Raw genomic sequence first — 15,366 nt, forward strand, 5'->3', positions numbered from 1 at the left:
TGTATTTAAAGCAGATGTAGATAGGATCTTGATTAGTATGGGCATCAAAGGTTATGAGGAGTAGGCAGGAGAACGGGATTGAGAGGGATAGTAGATCACTCATGATGGAATGGCAAAGAAGACTCGATGGGCCCAATGGCCTAATTCTGTTCCTATGTCTTATGGTCAAATCTGTGATTGGGGTGGGTGGTGTGAAAGGGAATTGCTGACTTTTGGGTTCATACCCTTGGATTCAGGACAGTAGAAAGTAACTTGACAAACTACTCCATCTCAACCTAAGTGCACCTTGACATGACATGATATTAAAGGACAGCTGAAAGCATGAAACACAGCAAAAATCATCAACTCAAAAACAACATCCCAGCTTCTCAAAGGAAACTAGGGGTAGTCAATAAATGCTGGACTTGTTAGTAATGACCATTTCCTGCAGAATTCATAAATAAAACAAAACATTTGCCCACAGGGATTATGAGAGACTTCACATAGGCTTGGAGTGTATTTTTAGTGTTGTCGTGTTTGACTTGATGTTCATGTAAGAATTGGCAAGGGAATCCAATGTGGGTATTGCCTAAATGGAGTGTACTTTCCTGAATGCCCATTTAAATTTCAAACGACTGCAAGTGAGGTGTTCTTGTCTTTTCAGGGAGGGTATGGTGAATATTGCCTAGAATCAGGGTGTAGCTTCCTAAGCAGTGCGTTCAAGTTGGCCTTGGTGCCACATTCATTGGTGGTGACAACTACCATGGGGGTGGGTGACAATGACCCAGATGTGGAAGACCAGTCTTGGTTATAGAGTCTGACTCCGTGTCAGAGAGACTTACTACTATATGCACAAGTATACACAAGTACATGTCACTGCTTAAGCCAAGTATTCTGCCAGAGTTTGAAGGCTGGGTATGAAAAATGTATTAAGTTGGGTCATTTTCAGATGGGCTGTTGTGAGGCCAGGTTTCACTGTATTTCAACTTTTTGCTAAAATACAATTAACACTGATCAACAAACAGAAAAAAACTTGTAAACACATATAAATAGATAGTAAACCAGATCATTTTGAATATTGTACTTAGAGTCTAAACTTCACGCTACCTGTAATTTCTGTTGTCTTTCAGCATGAAGACATGATAGATACCATGGTGCGTGCTCCTCGTACACGGTTACAAGACTTAATGAAGGGTCTTGTAGACCAGACAGTAAAACTTTCTCATCCCGTTTCTCCAGGGCATCATTCACCCTCTGCAGAGCTTTATTTACTAGGGAACGAAAGATCATACGATAGTTTGTAAATAGGAACTTGTATGTACATTTGGTGCATACATACTGCAGGGGGAAGGGAGAGAAAGTCAAGGTTCACAAGTAACTAACCCAAAGACTAGAAAAAGCCTACAGAACCACAAATGATTCAATACCGTTATACAGCGATTTGTTTTTAGCTGCAAAGAACATGGATATCAAACCTAACAGTACAGTAAACTAGATGAAAAGTTCCTGGGTAGGGCAGATTTATTTCACATCAATTTCTGAAATTAAGTGGTTGTGTTATTACTGTGATTCTAAATAACAACATATTAATAATTCTATAAGGACACATGCAGGAGCAGATTATAATGAAAATACAATTTGAGTTATCTTTTAAGCCACATCCAACTGATCAAAATTTTCTGAATATATTTTAAAAGGGTTTTATGCCTTGATACCCACGTATATTTACAGAAGAGAATTGCAAGAGTGAAACTCAAGACAATTACATGCCAGTCTGTCTCCAATGGGTCTTCTGTGCCAAATATGTACATTTTCAATATTGAATTAATTACAAAACTACAAGACACCTCCGTATTTTATTCATATAATACAGCTGACATGTACGTGTTGGAACAGGCAAAACAACACTATATATAAGCCTGGGATGAAGGAAAAATTATCAACTCACCATTGACTTTATTGACATTATCTTGAATTTCCATGCGGGTCAGTAGTTCCTCATATACATCCCTCTCTTCTGCATTGATAGAACCACTCTGCAAACCAGAATCAGAAAGCAGAATCCATTAACAGTAGCTTTTACTATTAGTGTAGAATTAGAGTTCTCCTGTGGATCCAAGATTCTTGTTTCAGAGACCCCAAAACGTGTTCTGCAGTTAATACATATTAGCATATTTAAATACAAATATGTACCAGTCCTGATGAAGGGTCTTGGCCCAAAGCGTCAACTGTTTACTCCCTTCCACAGATGCTGCCTGGCCTGGGGAGTTCTTCCAACATTTTGTGTATGTTGCTCAACATATTTTTAAAAAATATCTTTATCTCCTGAACTTTTTATATTTTAATCAAAAATTAAAGTACTCAAATTGACAATCCAAAAATTGTACCCCGGTATGCTTCAGAATCACAGGATTGTTTCGCACAGTTTAGTTCATCATTTTGTTTATTCTGTATTTCTTGTTTTATATACAAAAAACAAATATAACCCAAAACCCATGATGCTTAAGTCAGTACTTTTCTGAACATTTCAAGGGAATGGGTGGAATGAGTGAAAATGCAGGTCTTCACAGAATCATGGAAAACAGGAACAGAAATAGACTATTTCAGTCCATCAAATCTGTTTTGCCATTCAGGATGACCATGGCTGTTCCTTATTCCCACTGTCTCCCCATATTCAATGGTGCCCCTTCTGTAGGAATCTATCCATTTTAAAATACATTCAGCAACTTTGCCTGCACAGCCTTCTATACTAGCTTATATGTGGACTGCCAAAGGATGGCTAGCAGGTAAGTGTACATCATATGTTGGCCCTGATTGGAACAGGATTGGGTTTTAGAAAGAGATGTATTACTACAATTCTACAGGTGCCTACAAGGGCACAGCTGGAGTACTTTACAGTATTTTGGTCAACTTAGTTAAGAAAGGATACTTAGGCATTGGAGACACTCCAAGATTCAACAGGCTAATTTCTTGGATGAGAGCACTGACCTAGCACAAGTGGCTAAAAAAAATCAGATTTTTATTTTGGAGCTTAGGAGAATGAGTAGTAATAAAGACGAGAAAGTCTACAGATGCTGGAAATCCAAGCAACACACACACACACACACACACACACACACACACACACACACACACACAAAATGCTGGAGGAACTCAGCAGGTCAGATAGTATCTATGGAAAAGGGTAAACAGCTGACATTTCAGGCCGAGACCCTTCATTAGGATGAGTAGCAAACTGACTGAAGATCCTTTGTTGGTGGGGGTGGGATGGGCAGATGTCAAATCTCAAATGAAGTGACATAGTTATGAGATCAAAGCATAGACACTTAAACTGAGGTGTACAGGAACTATTTCTTCTATGGGTAGTAAGCTCTGGCATTCTCTGCCCCAGAAGGTTATGGAGGCCAGATCATTGTGAACATTGAAAAACAAAGATAAATATTTGAAAGTTCAGGGAATCAAGGAAAGTAAGGAATGTCAGAGAAGTCCTGGAAATGAAGCACTGTATACAATCAATTTGTCTAAATCACCTTGAAGTCTCTGTAACCTCTTCACAACTTACAATTCTCCTCACCCCTCATGATTTCTATCATCCATTTTCCATAGTAGCACGCTATTTCAGTATTGAGTACTAGGGATGCCAAGACTAATAGATTAGATCATTAAGTCAGCAATTCCCATGATAACCTGGAGTACCTAGGAATTAATTTATATTTGGTGGTGCTCTCTCTATGCTGGTTTTTCCAAAAACAGGAAGGCAAAAATCAGCTTCTTGAGGAAATTAGTAAATGCATAACCAGTTATCAGGCATCTAATAGGAATGCACAAAGGCTGAATGATATAATTTGCCAGCTGTTAAAATTGCTCATTTTCCCATTTCTTCAGTGCTTCACAAAATGAAAGTGATTATAAAAAGCAAGGGTGAATAATTACATATCTTGTTCAAATAGGTGATGTATGAGACTAAAAAGTTAAATTTGTAATTTACTTAAACAAGAAATGCAATTATTCACCCTCATTTTTTGAAATAGTGAATTGCATATCACCTTTGTTATTCAAAAGGAAGAACCTAAAGATTAAAATTTGGCAGTTAAACTTTAATTTCCACCCAAGGGAAAGGTGTTTGTTAGAAATTACTAATTGCAAAACGATGCTTATAGTAACAATGGAACAGGATATCCTACCTTGCTTTTGGCACCCTCTTGCTTCGTTTGCTGGGCCTCAAATAATTTCTCTTGATAATCTTGGGCGAGATTGTTTTCTAAATTACTTAAGACAGCATTTGGGTTGGCTAAAGCCTTCATGGTCTCCTCCACGACCCTGCGAGATATTGCTTCATTGATGGCAATTACTGCAGCATGCACTGGGGAAGGAAACACAGTAAAAATGAAACATGTTCAAAATAGGGTAAAGCCGTTCTAATGCACTTGCAAACCCAGAATTTTGAACTCCAAACTCCATTAAAAGATGGTGACAATTCTTAGAGCAAGCTGAAAAATATCTGATTTAATTGAATCCAATATTCAATACTAAACGTTTTTGCACCTTACTGCAATTTAATTTATTTGTGAGACATTCTGCAATGAAAATGAATCTGAATTAATGTTTCAGCAGTAGAGAAAATTTAGCAGCAGACTTATTGTTCATAGTTTTCAATGAAAAGTATGCCTATATTAAAAGAACTCAAAATACTTGAAACACTCAGCAGGTCAGATAGAATCTGTAGAAAGAGGAATTCAGTTAACATTTCAGCTTGATATTCTGCATCATAACTTGAAAATTAACTACTTTTCTTTTTACCACAGATGCTACCTGACTTGCTAGATGTTTCCTGTGTACTTTTTTAAAAAGTTTCCATCCTTTTTTTTTTTAAATATGGGGCAACATTTAAAAACACACACATACATGCAGCTTCATCTACTGAAAGTTCATTTGCCAGAATTCCACCAATCTTGCTGAATGCAGGCATCTGAATTCCATATTTTTCCAGTTCTTTGCGCATATTACTTATTTCCTCCTCTGAAAGAAAAGTAGTTACATTTAGTCAGCAAAATCATTTCAAACAAATGCTCTGAGAATATAATCAAAGAAATTAGTTCAATCAGAATTTAATAAAGCCTGTCCAGTTTACAGAGGAAAACAGGTTTACCTGTAAAATCCACCTTTCCCAGCAAGTCTTGGATTTGAGGTGCTATCCCGAGTTTGAACAGGTACAAGCTGGAACAAAGTACAATTATATAAAATTACCTTCCACATATACAATAAATGTATTCATATTTTATTTATGGGTAACTGGTTAAAGATTGCTGCATGATATTAGTGGTTCATTCTTTTAGAAGCACAATTGGGATATCCTGCAAAGCCCAGCACCTCAGGGATGTGCGTTTAGCCCACTGCTCCACTCTCTCTACACCCGTGACTGTGCGGCGAGGCCCAGCTCAAATGCCCTCTCTAATTTTGCTGATGACACAACTATTGTAGGTGGAATTTCAGATAGTGATGAGAGGGCATGAAGGAGTCGCAGCAGCAACCTTGTTGCTGTCAGTAAGACCAAAGAACTGATTGTGGACTTCAGAAAAGGTAACACATACCAGTCCTTGTAAGTGGATCAGAAGTAGAAAGGGTGAGCAATTTCAAGTTGCTGGGAATCAATATCTCTGAGGATCTATCTTGGGCCCACCATATCGATGCAGCTATAAAGAAGGTATGACAGCGGCTATATTTCATTTGGAGTTTGAGGAGATTTGATGTGTCACCAAAGACACTCGCAAATTTCTGCAGAAGTACCCTAAAGGGCATTCTAACTGGTGCATCACTGACTATGGGCAGGGGAGGGGGGCACTGCACAGGATTGAAATACGCTGCATAGACTTGTAAATTTAGTCAGCTCCAGCCTTAACACTAGCCTCTGTAGTATCCAGAACATCTTCAAGAAGCAATGCCTCAAAAAGTTGGCACCCTTCGGATCTCATTTCTTCTCAACATGCTACCCAGTGCTGACGTCACCTGGAATCTTGCATGCTTGTGTTTAAAACAGATGCCTCTCAGCCTTATCAACAGAATTTGCACCATCTCTTCTCCTTTGCTATAAACATAACACTTCAACATCACCTGGATACATCACTAGCGGGACCGACGGCAGAGGAGCTCAATTGTTGCGCAGACCAGGCCCACAGGCTGCGGGGTTGCCGGTTGCAGGTGCCCAGGGAAGGAGATGCTGGAGGTGGTGTGGGAGAGAGCAGAGCTGGATTCCGTGCTGGATTGGGAGCTTACAGGTAAGGGAGGGCCAATGGAACCAGTTGGAGGATGGATAAGTCAGTGAACCTGCATGGGCTCGTGGGAGTGGAAAGGAACACGGGCATGGGTCATCTGAAAGTGGAAAAGTTGCTGTTCATACCACTTGGTGCTAAACTACCCAATATGGATGGCGCCAGCACACAACTCTCCCTGCCCTCAGTCGACATCTTCCAGACAGCAAACGGAAATAGTTTCTTGGAAAAGTGTACAGTTGACGTTTCGGGCTGAGGCCCTTCATCAGAACACTTGGGTAGGTTACTTGGATTTCAAGCACCTGCAGATTTTCCTCGTTTGAAAGTAGCTTTTAATCTTAAATGTGTTTCTGGGAGTGTTAGAGTCTGCGATTTGCAGCTTGGAGATCGTTTGAGCGATCCAGTGCTTTGCTGGCTCCGAGAAGATTCTGGGAAGCAAGCGTTTCGATGTGAAGAGACTTCGAGATGGGGCGCAATTCGATGTTCAACTCTGTTTTGCCATTTAAAGTGTTCATTAATTACCGATTAAAGCGTTGATGAAGACGGAGACATCGAGGCGAATACAGAAGGCGAACGAGGGCTTCAGTGCTGACGGCCTTCCTTTTGATCGCTGCCAGAGGAGACCGTGAGTAGCCTTTCGCTGTGACAGCGGGGTAGGACCCTCTAGCTCATGTGCTGTCCCTCCCTTTCGATGAACGTTGGTGATACCGCAGGATGATATTGTGGTTCTCTGTTTATCGATTGGACTATTGCATTTATGGACTGTGGACTTTTTCAGACTTATGGTTTTTATATTGTTTTTTTAAAAAAATCACTCATTCCTCTTCTGATTTGTTGTGTGAGGGGATGGTTTTCAGGAGTTGATGTTCTGCTAGTGTTCTGTTAGTTTTTTGTGTGGGGGAGGGGTTGCTTCTTTGAGGGTTGATGCTCTTGCTCCGTTTTGTGCGGTGGGGGAGGTTTGGGGGGATTGATGAATGGGATGCCATTGCTTTTTGTACAGGGGTGGGGGGTTTGTTGCTTCTCTCTGAACGACTTTCATGTTCTTCCTTTGTTTCGTAACTATTTGGAGAAGACAAATTTCAGAGTTGTATATATATATATATATATATATATATACACACACACACACACACACACATGTTTTGATAATAAATGAACCTTTGAACTCTCATTGGAGGAGAATCTGAATTCCAGAGTAGAGTCACCCCACTACAGTTGTGCAAGGTGCTGGTGAAACAACATCTACAATACAGTGCAGATCTGGTCCCTACCTATTTGGGACAGAAGGATTGCAGCAACTGTTCACTAATTACTGGATTGCAACTTTGACGTATGACAAGGTCAGCAGATTGACCTTGTTTAAAAGACTGAGAGGGAATCCTGTTGAAACATAAAAAATTCTAATGCAATTTGATTATTCAGATGTAGGTATGATGATTCCTGTGGCTGGTGTATTGACACTTTAAAGGGTCAGCCATTCAGAACAGATACAAGAAAAAAATCTTTTTTTTAAAAAAATCAGTGGGTGATAAATCTTTGGGATTCTTTATGCATGAAGGTTCAGAAGTGGCAGAGAGATCCATAGACTTTTAGTTATCAAGGAATCTGCAGGAAAGTGACATGAGGTCAAAAGACCAGCCATTACCTTACTGAAAATCCAGAAGACAGAATGGAATGGTGTCATCTAGACTTTACTTCCAGAACCAAAATCCATCTCCCCCGTGCCTCAACCTACTTGGTGCCAATTGTATCATTCAGGTTTTACTGAACTTCTAGATTCACCATGCCAGTGCTCTCCGGGACTGCCTCCCATCTTCCATTTGAAAACTCAGCTGTCCATAACCTTCTTGCACCAGTCATCTCCCCATGTTTCTCAAAGCTGCCTCATGAAAAACCTTAACCATACGCACAGGTTTCCTTGTGATCACACTCTTCCATTTCTTCCGGAGTCAGCAACTTCCCAGAAATTCAGTGTTCTCTCATTTATTATGAATCCTACAATATTGGCTCTCGAGATTCCAAGCTCTACATCTTTCTCCCACTTCTGAAAATCTGCATTACCTAAAAAAACAACTGCCTCAATTTTGCATCAAATTTTCCACGATGACAGCTTTTACTTGTTAATAATTACTATGAATTAACATGGGGTACTTATATTAAAATATTTATAGAGATATAAAAAATTCATTCAGCACCCTGAATCCATTATTTTCAATTTCATTATCTGTTACTCTAGAGCAGGGGTTCCCATGGACCCCTCCGATTAGCCAAGGGGTCTGTGAATCCCAGGTTGAGAACCTCTGCTCTAGAGGTATGAGATTTCCTTTGTGGATATTTGGAGGAAGTACTTGTTTTACAGGTTAGGTTATGTTCACTAGTTACTTCAAGCTAGAGGTTCAGTGCTCCCCAATGTTAGCCGCTAGCCAATGCTGCAAATCACAAATCAGATGTTAAATATCAGATGCCTGACTTTCCAGAGGCTTTTTCCCAGGGTTGAAATGGCTAACACGAGGGGCATAGGTGCTTGGAAGTAGGTACAGAGGTGTCAGGCTAAGTTTTTCCACACAGATTGATGGGTGTGTGGAATGCACTGCAGGCGAAGGTGGTAGAGGTGGATACAATAGGGTGGTTTAAGACACTCCTAGACAGATGCATGGAGCTTTGAAAAACAGAGGACTGTGGGGTAGGGTAACTCTAGACAGTTTTTAAAAGTAGGCTACATGGTTGGTAAGACATCGTGGGCCGAACTGTAGATTTCTATGCTCTAAATGGCATTCAAAGTTCATTGTGCAAATGAGTGCTCATGTCCATGATTGTTGTGTGTACTTTAATGAGTTGGTACTAATATTTAAGTAATAAGCAGAATATGCAAGTTCTTGTTTTTTTTAAAAAAAGGCTTTTTTTATTGTCAGTGAAGTACCTTTGTACCTTTTGTATTTGCTTCTAATAAATGATCCACTAAAATTGTGTTACAGTTAAAATGGTATATCTGTAGCCATTTGTAGTTAATAAGTAATTTATTTTTACTGGGTACACTGGGCGACACTGTTTTAGATCTCTCAACTTGTCATTTATAAAATAGAAAGAATTGCTTGTAATCTGCCTTAGTCGTATGCTTTTCTCACCCTCCACCCCCACGGCCAAGCCCTGTCAACCAACTTGCAATTACTTCATCCTTCCCAAAACCTTTGAAGTTTGTGCCGCAAAATACATTATATGCAAAGGAAAGATGTGGCTGGGCTAACCCATTTACCCTTCTAAAAGCTGCAATATATCATTTTGGATGCATATCCAAAACTGGTAGATTTGTTCTCGCAACAGGAAATGATTTCTTCTCATATTTATATGCATGTCCATCTCTAGCACAATTTCCTCTCGGGGGCGCTGCCTCATGCCTTTCTGCACATCTGAGAATGTGCATGTCAGCTGAAATAGGAGTTTAGACTTATGGTACATGTCACAAACTGGCCATCTAATCTGCATTATACTAGTCTTCCTACACAGAAAACAGCTTATTGTCACAGTACAATTGTTTTCTTTTTAAAAGGACAGATTGTCAAATAATGCATCTGCAATATGAAATATTTAACATGGGATTTAAAACAAGACACCAGCTCTATCATTACAGAATGCTTAATTTGCATGTGGATTACTCAACACCTTTTCCTTCATGTTGCATAAATCACTTCAAACTTTAGTGTCATCACTACACACAAGCTCCATTTTCTGGAACCATGAGGATTGCAGTGACAGATCGGCCTCTGGACTCTTGATCTTCAAAAAAAAGTAATTTTAAAGTTCATAATTTGGTGCTCAGCAAGTTTATCAGTGAGTGAGATGAGCTGTTGTACCTCGAACAGTATTAAAAGTCAGGAGAGAAGGGTCAGTATATTGGATCTCATTGCATTGTGTTAAATAGGGTTCAAGCAAGCGTTCATTAAATACCAATTCCTTGGGCATAAAACCGGAATCCAGATTAAACATACTACATCCAAACCCAAGTACAATTTCTTTTCATTCATAGTTGTTTTCATGTGTCTTGTAGTCTAGCCCAGAATCCGTCCCTAGGTAGATATCACACACCCATTACCACCAGAGGAGAGGCTTTCTCATATCTAACATCTTAAAAGTTTGTCTCCATAACAAACTCTCAGACCAGTTACTTTTGTTTGCTGGACTCCATCCCAAACAGCTTCAGAGCCCCATCATCTCTCAGCACCATCTTTTCCCCAGTGCCCTGCTAGATACTCTGAAAGCACTGAGGGAGACTTGACGAAGGGTCTCGGCCCGAAACGTTGACTGCTCATTTCCATGGATGCTGCCCGACCTGCTGAGTTCCTCCAGCGAGTTGTGCGTGCTACTGAGGGAGACCATGAACCTGAGACAAACTGCCCCACAATGTATGTGCAGTGAAGAGCACTCAGAACAATCCTGTATAGTACTAAGGCAGACCGACCCCATCACTCTATATCCAACCTCACTCCAACACATACACACACAAAGTCAGGCTGAAGTCTGGTAAACAGGCTTTAATTTCAGACAATAATTGAAAATAAACAAACTTCAGACGCTGAAAATCTGAAATAAAACATAAAATACTTCAAACCATCAGATCAGGTGATATCTGTGGATAGAGAAGCAGTTAATGTTGCAGGTCAAGAACTCTTCATCACAATAAGAAAAAGTGAACAATATTAGGTCCAAGAGAAGTGTTGAGTAGGATAGTGGGGTCAACTCTGATAGGGTGGCATGGTTACCCAGGTGATCAGACTTTATACAGAGCTGTCGGGTTAATAGATTAATAAGGGGAGTGAGAGAGTGCATAAGGGAGGGCCCCATGTAAAAGTGTGAAATGCAAGTCAGAGCTGCTACTGAGATGATAAGGGGAATGCTGGAAGTGCCCAGCTGATAAGTCGTGTTGAAGAGGAGAAGTAAAACTGAACACCATTACAGATGAACAACATTTATAAGAGGCATAGATAGGAGTAGCTGGCCAGGGGAAGGAAAGATGTGCCTGCTGCTGGAATCTTGCTCAAGGTGTTGGAAAATGCATCAATGGAATACAGAGGTTGGTGAAGTGGATTTCTTCTCAGTCTGGAACAAGAGCAGATGTGCAAAGAGATGGGAAGAGCTTGCAGACTCTCAAATATGCTCTGGGGAAATCAAGGTTAAAGAAAGTGTTAGACATCTCAGAATTCACAAAGGAATGTTTTCAGCATTTCCTGATTCCACTTCTATTTTAATCTTGTCGAAAGGTGGGACCAGAAGGAACAGGTTGTCTGACTAACCACTGGAGGGCGCCAAAACACAACAGTAAGCCACTGAGGTTCAGGTTTGTAGAAAAGCAAATAAAGTGGGCAAAACAAGACTTTTTGGCCCAGTAAGCAACGTTCTTCCCTGGAAAGTAGTTTGACCCCTAGGAAAACAGTTGCGCTGACTGCAAATCTTTGTTACAATAAATCTTTGTGGGAAACGTACCATTTGCTACTGAACGTGAAAAAGGCAAGGGAATGAATTTGGGTAAAAGCAATGAGCAGAAAATACACACCCTTCTGTTACGTTACCAGAATATTCATTTAACCGCCAATATGCAGAACTCCACCCATGACAAATACTGCTCTGAACAAGGCTGGGCTAGTTCTACCCCACATCATTTACAACAGGTTTCCAATGACAGAATGTCCTCAGTTTTGTTCAGTGAGAAAATCTTGGCAGGGAATCATTGGCTACCTTGACAAAAGTCATAGTTAATGTACAAAAAAAGATAGAGTCAGAATTTTAAATGGTAAAAAGATAACTCAAGCATCAAACTAATTGAAACCATAGCTCTCACTGACTCACTTTTATACTGTAGTTTGGTGCGTGCCCCAGCAGCAGGAAATACTGAACTAAGGTCGCCTCCCATTCTCAGAGGCTGCAACGGTCTCCTACAACTGCCTTAAGAGTGGCAAGTTCCCTTCTCGAACTGGCTTCAAGTAGTGCTATCAGCATCAGATCCAGCCTGTCCCAGACATCTGAGCTACATTACTCCAAATCTTCAAAATTACTGATATGATTGCACCCAAAGAGGACTTGGCAAACAACTCATTATGTTGGTTTTTTTTCAGAAGCAAATTGTACCATGTACATCTCAAAAGTGAGTCAAGGGTGTTACCTACTTCATAGTCTGGGGTTTCTTTAAAAGCAGAACTTGCAGATACAGTAACTGCACCTTAGAATCAGGTTTATCACTGACAAATTTCACGACACATGCCAGTGATAATAAACCTGATTCTAAGATAGTTACTTGTGCGAACCTTTGACTGATGAGGGCTGTTGCACGTGCACAATAGTAGTTTGCTGGTTGTCGTGTAGGACTGCAAGTTCTGTTTTTAAAGAAACCCAGGCTATGAAGTAGATAACATCATCAACTCACTTTTGAAACATACATGCATCAATTTGCACTGTTAAAAAAAACAACAACATAATGAGTTGTTTGTCAAGTCCTCTTTTGGGTGCAATTGTACCAGTAACCTTGAAGACTTGCACTGATGTAGCTTGGATGGCTGAAACAGGAAAGATAGTGCATGTGGTAACTACTACAAAACTCGGCCTGTGTATAGAAACTTGGGGGAAATGAAGAGGTTACACAGATCAAAATTTATTCTAATTGTGGTTCTCAGCAGCAGCACCAAAGCAGTCCACAGCTTTTAGTTTCATTGGCCTTTGGTAGCTTTTTAAAGGACAAAAGAGGGAATTTATGGTGAGAGCCAGAGGTAGTGGGTGGGGTACTTTGCATTAGTATTGATTAAAGTGAGGGACATGGAGGATAGCAAGATCAGAGAGCTGTACACTAACGTTATTAGGCATGTTGATATCAGTTAAAGAGGTGTTGGGTCTCGTGAAGAATGTTAAGGTGGATAAATCCCAAGAGCTTAATGGGATCTATCCCAGGTTCTGATGGGATCTAACCCAGGCTATTCAGAGGGGCAGAAGATTGCTGGAGCCTTTATAGAGATATTTGTATCCTCTATCACAGCCGAGGTTACAGAGGACTGGAGAGTAACCCCATGTTGTCCTCTGTTTAATAAGGGCAATTGGGATAATCCAGGAAATCCTGTGAGCTTTGCATCAGAAGTAAGGAAATTATTGACGATTATTAGGGATAAGCTACTCAGATTTGAAAAGCAAAGACTTATTAGGGATAATCAGTATAGCTGTGTGTGGGGGGGGGTTCATGGCTTACAAACATGATCGAGTTGAGGTGAGAAAGATGAGGGTAGGGCAGTGGATATCGCCTACCTGAACTTTGGTAAAGCTATTAACAAGATCCTTCATGATAGGCTGATACAGAAGGTTTAGGCACATTGGATCCAATGGAGACTTGACAGATTGGATTCAAAATTGGCTTGACCATAGAAGACAAAAGGTAGTTGTGAAAGGGTGCTATTCTGATTGGAGATCCGCGCTCAGTGGTATTCTGCAGGGATCACTGTAGGGTCACTGATGTTTGAAATACACATATACATATCGAATGTTTTAGATGATAATGTAGATTGGCTGATAAGAATACAATCAACACAAAAAGTGGCAGAGTTGGAGATAATTAGGGAGGTTGTTGAAGGATTCAGCAGCATTTGGACCAGCTGGTAACATGGGCAAGCGGATGTGCATGGACAAGTGTAAGATGTTGCAATCTGAGAAGTCAAATGTAACAAGAAAGCATGAATAGCAGTGATGTACAGAGAGATATTGGGGTGCAAGTCCATAGCTCTCCGAAAAGGACAACACAAGTAGATAAGCCACACCTGCACCTGCTGGTTGGAGCATTGTATAAAATTCAGGAAACCATGTTACAGCTGTATTAACCTTTGGTTTGGCCCACGTGGCCAAGTGGTTAAGGCATTGGACTAGCGACCTGAAGGTTGTGAGTTCGAGCCCCAGCTGAGGCAACATGTTGTGTCCTTGAGCAAAGCACTTAATCACACATTGCTCTGCGACAACACTGGTGCCAAGCTCCTAATGCCCTTCCCTTGGACAACATTGGGGTCGTGGAGAGGGGAGACTTGCAGCATGGACAACTGCCGGTCTTCCAGACAACCTTGCCCAGGCCTGCGCCCTGGAGAGTGAAGACTTTCCAGGTGCAGATCCATGGTCTCGCAAGACTAACAGATGCCTTTATTTAGGCCCATATTTGGAGTACCATGTGCAGTTCTGGTCAACACATTACAGGAAGTATGTGCAGGCTTTGGAGAAGGTGTAACAAGAGGTTAACCAGGATGTTGCCTGGATGAGAGAGAAATAGCTACAAAGGTAGGTTGGATGAGGATGAACCAATTAGGAGGGACGAATGATGGGGGTGTAAATACCACTGGACTAGACATGAGCAGGCATCATCTCTGATGAAGGTGGCAGAGTTTGCCATTGAAATGTTGGTTAAAATTGATGTCTGTACCAGCTGGAAGCCCAAGATGAGCCAAATCCACCCAATACTGCACAAGTTGTTGAAGTACATTTCCAGCTTGATTCCAGTAATGGGTATCAAACCCAGAATATCTTGACTTTCATCAGACAGGTGAGAGATTTAAAAGAAACATAAAACTTCTTCTCACAAAGGACGGTGTGTATTTGGAGTGAGCTGCCAGGAATAGAGGTTGAGGTGGGCAATTAGCAATGTTCATGAACCAACTGGATGAATACATGGATAGGAGAGGTTTAGAGAACTATGGGGCAAACATAGGCAAATAGGACTAGCTTGCAGGGCAATGTAGTCAGTATGGACTAGTTGGGCTAAAGGGCCTGTTTCTATGCTTTATGATTTTCTGGCAAAGAGAAGAATGAGACAAAAAAAGGGTGAAAACAGTATATATTTAGCCTTACTCGATGATCTGTCATAATCAGCTGGATGAACAAGGCAATTTGGCTTTAGGTTTGGTAAAAGGCCTTTGCTTCAGCATGTCCAACTATTTGCTCTGCCTCGAGTCTCATGGCAGAGTAGGTGATCAAGCACATCAGTATCTGCCTCCCTTCAGCTCGAATCAGACTCGAGGCTTTGACTACAGGTGCACACGTCTGAGATACAATGAACTTCACAATGTTGTGGCTAAACGAAACTCATCAACTATAAATAAGTTTGATC

The 15,366-nt window shown here is 40.7% G+C and overlaps 1 protein-coding gene across 2 annotated transcripts in view; it reads right to left on the bottom strand.

The window, feature by feature from the left end:
- iqgap2 (IQ motif containing GTPase activating protein 2) overlaps positions 1-15,366 on the bottom strand; it is a 287,122-nt gene that overhangs the window by 119,578 nt on the left and 152,178 nt on the right. For both annotated transcript variants that reach the window (XM_072257878.1, XM_072257879.1), the window contains exons 6-10: positions 5,129-5,196; positions 4,885-4,998; positions 4,164-4,342; positions 1,928-2,015; positions 1,087-1,250 (exon numbers count right to left, since the gene is read on the bottom strand). In XM_072257878.1, coding sequence (XP_072113979.1) covers positions 1,087-1,250; positions 1,928-2,015; positions 4,164-4,342; positions 4,885-4,998; positions 5,129-5,196 — 613 coding nt within the window. The remainder of the gene's footprint in view (positions 1-1,086; positions 1,251-1,927; positions 2,016-4,163; positions 4,343-4,884; positions 4,999-5,128; positions 5,197-15,366) is intronic.

Source organism: Mobula birostris, chromosome 5, assembly GCF_030028105.1.
Source record: "Mobula birostris isolate sMobBir1 chromosome 5, sMobBir1.hap1, whole genome shotgun sequence".
Taxonomy (NCBI): Eukaryota; Metazoa; Chordata; class Chondrichthyes; order Myliobatiformes; family Myliobatidae; genus Mobula; species Mobula birostris.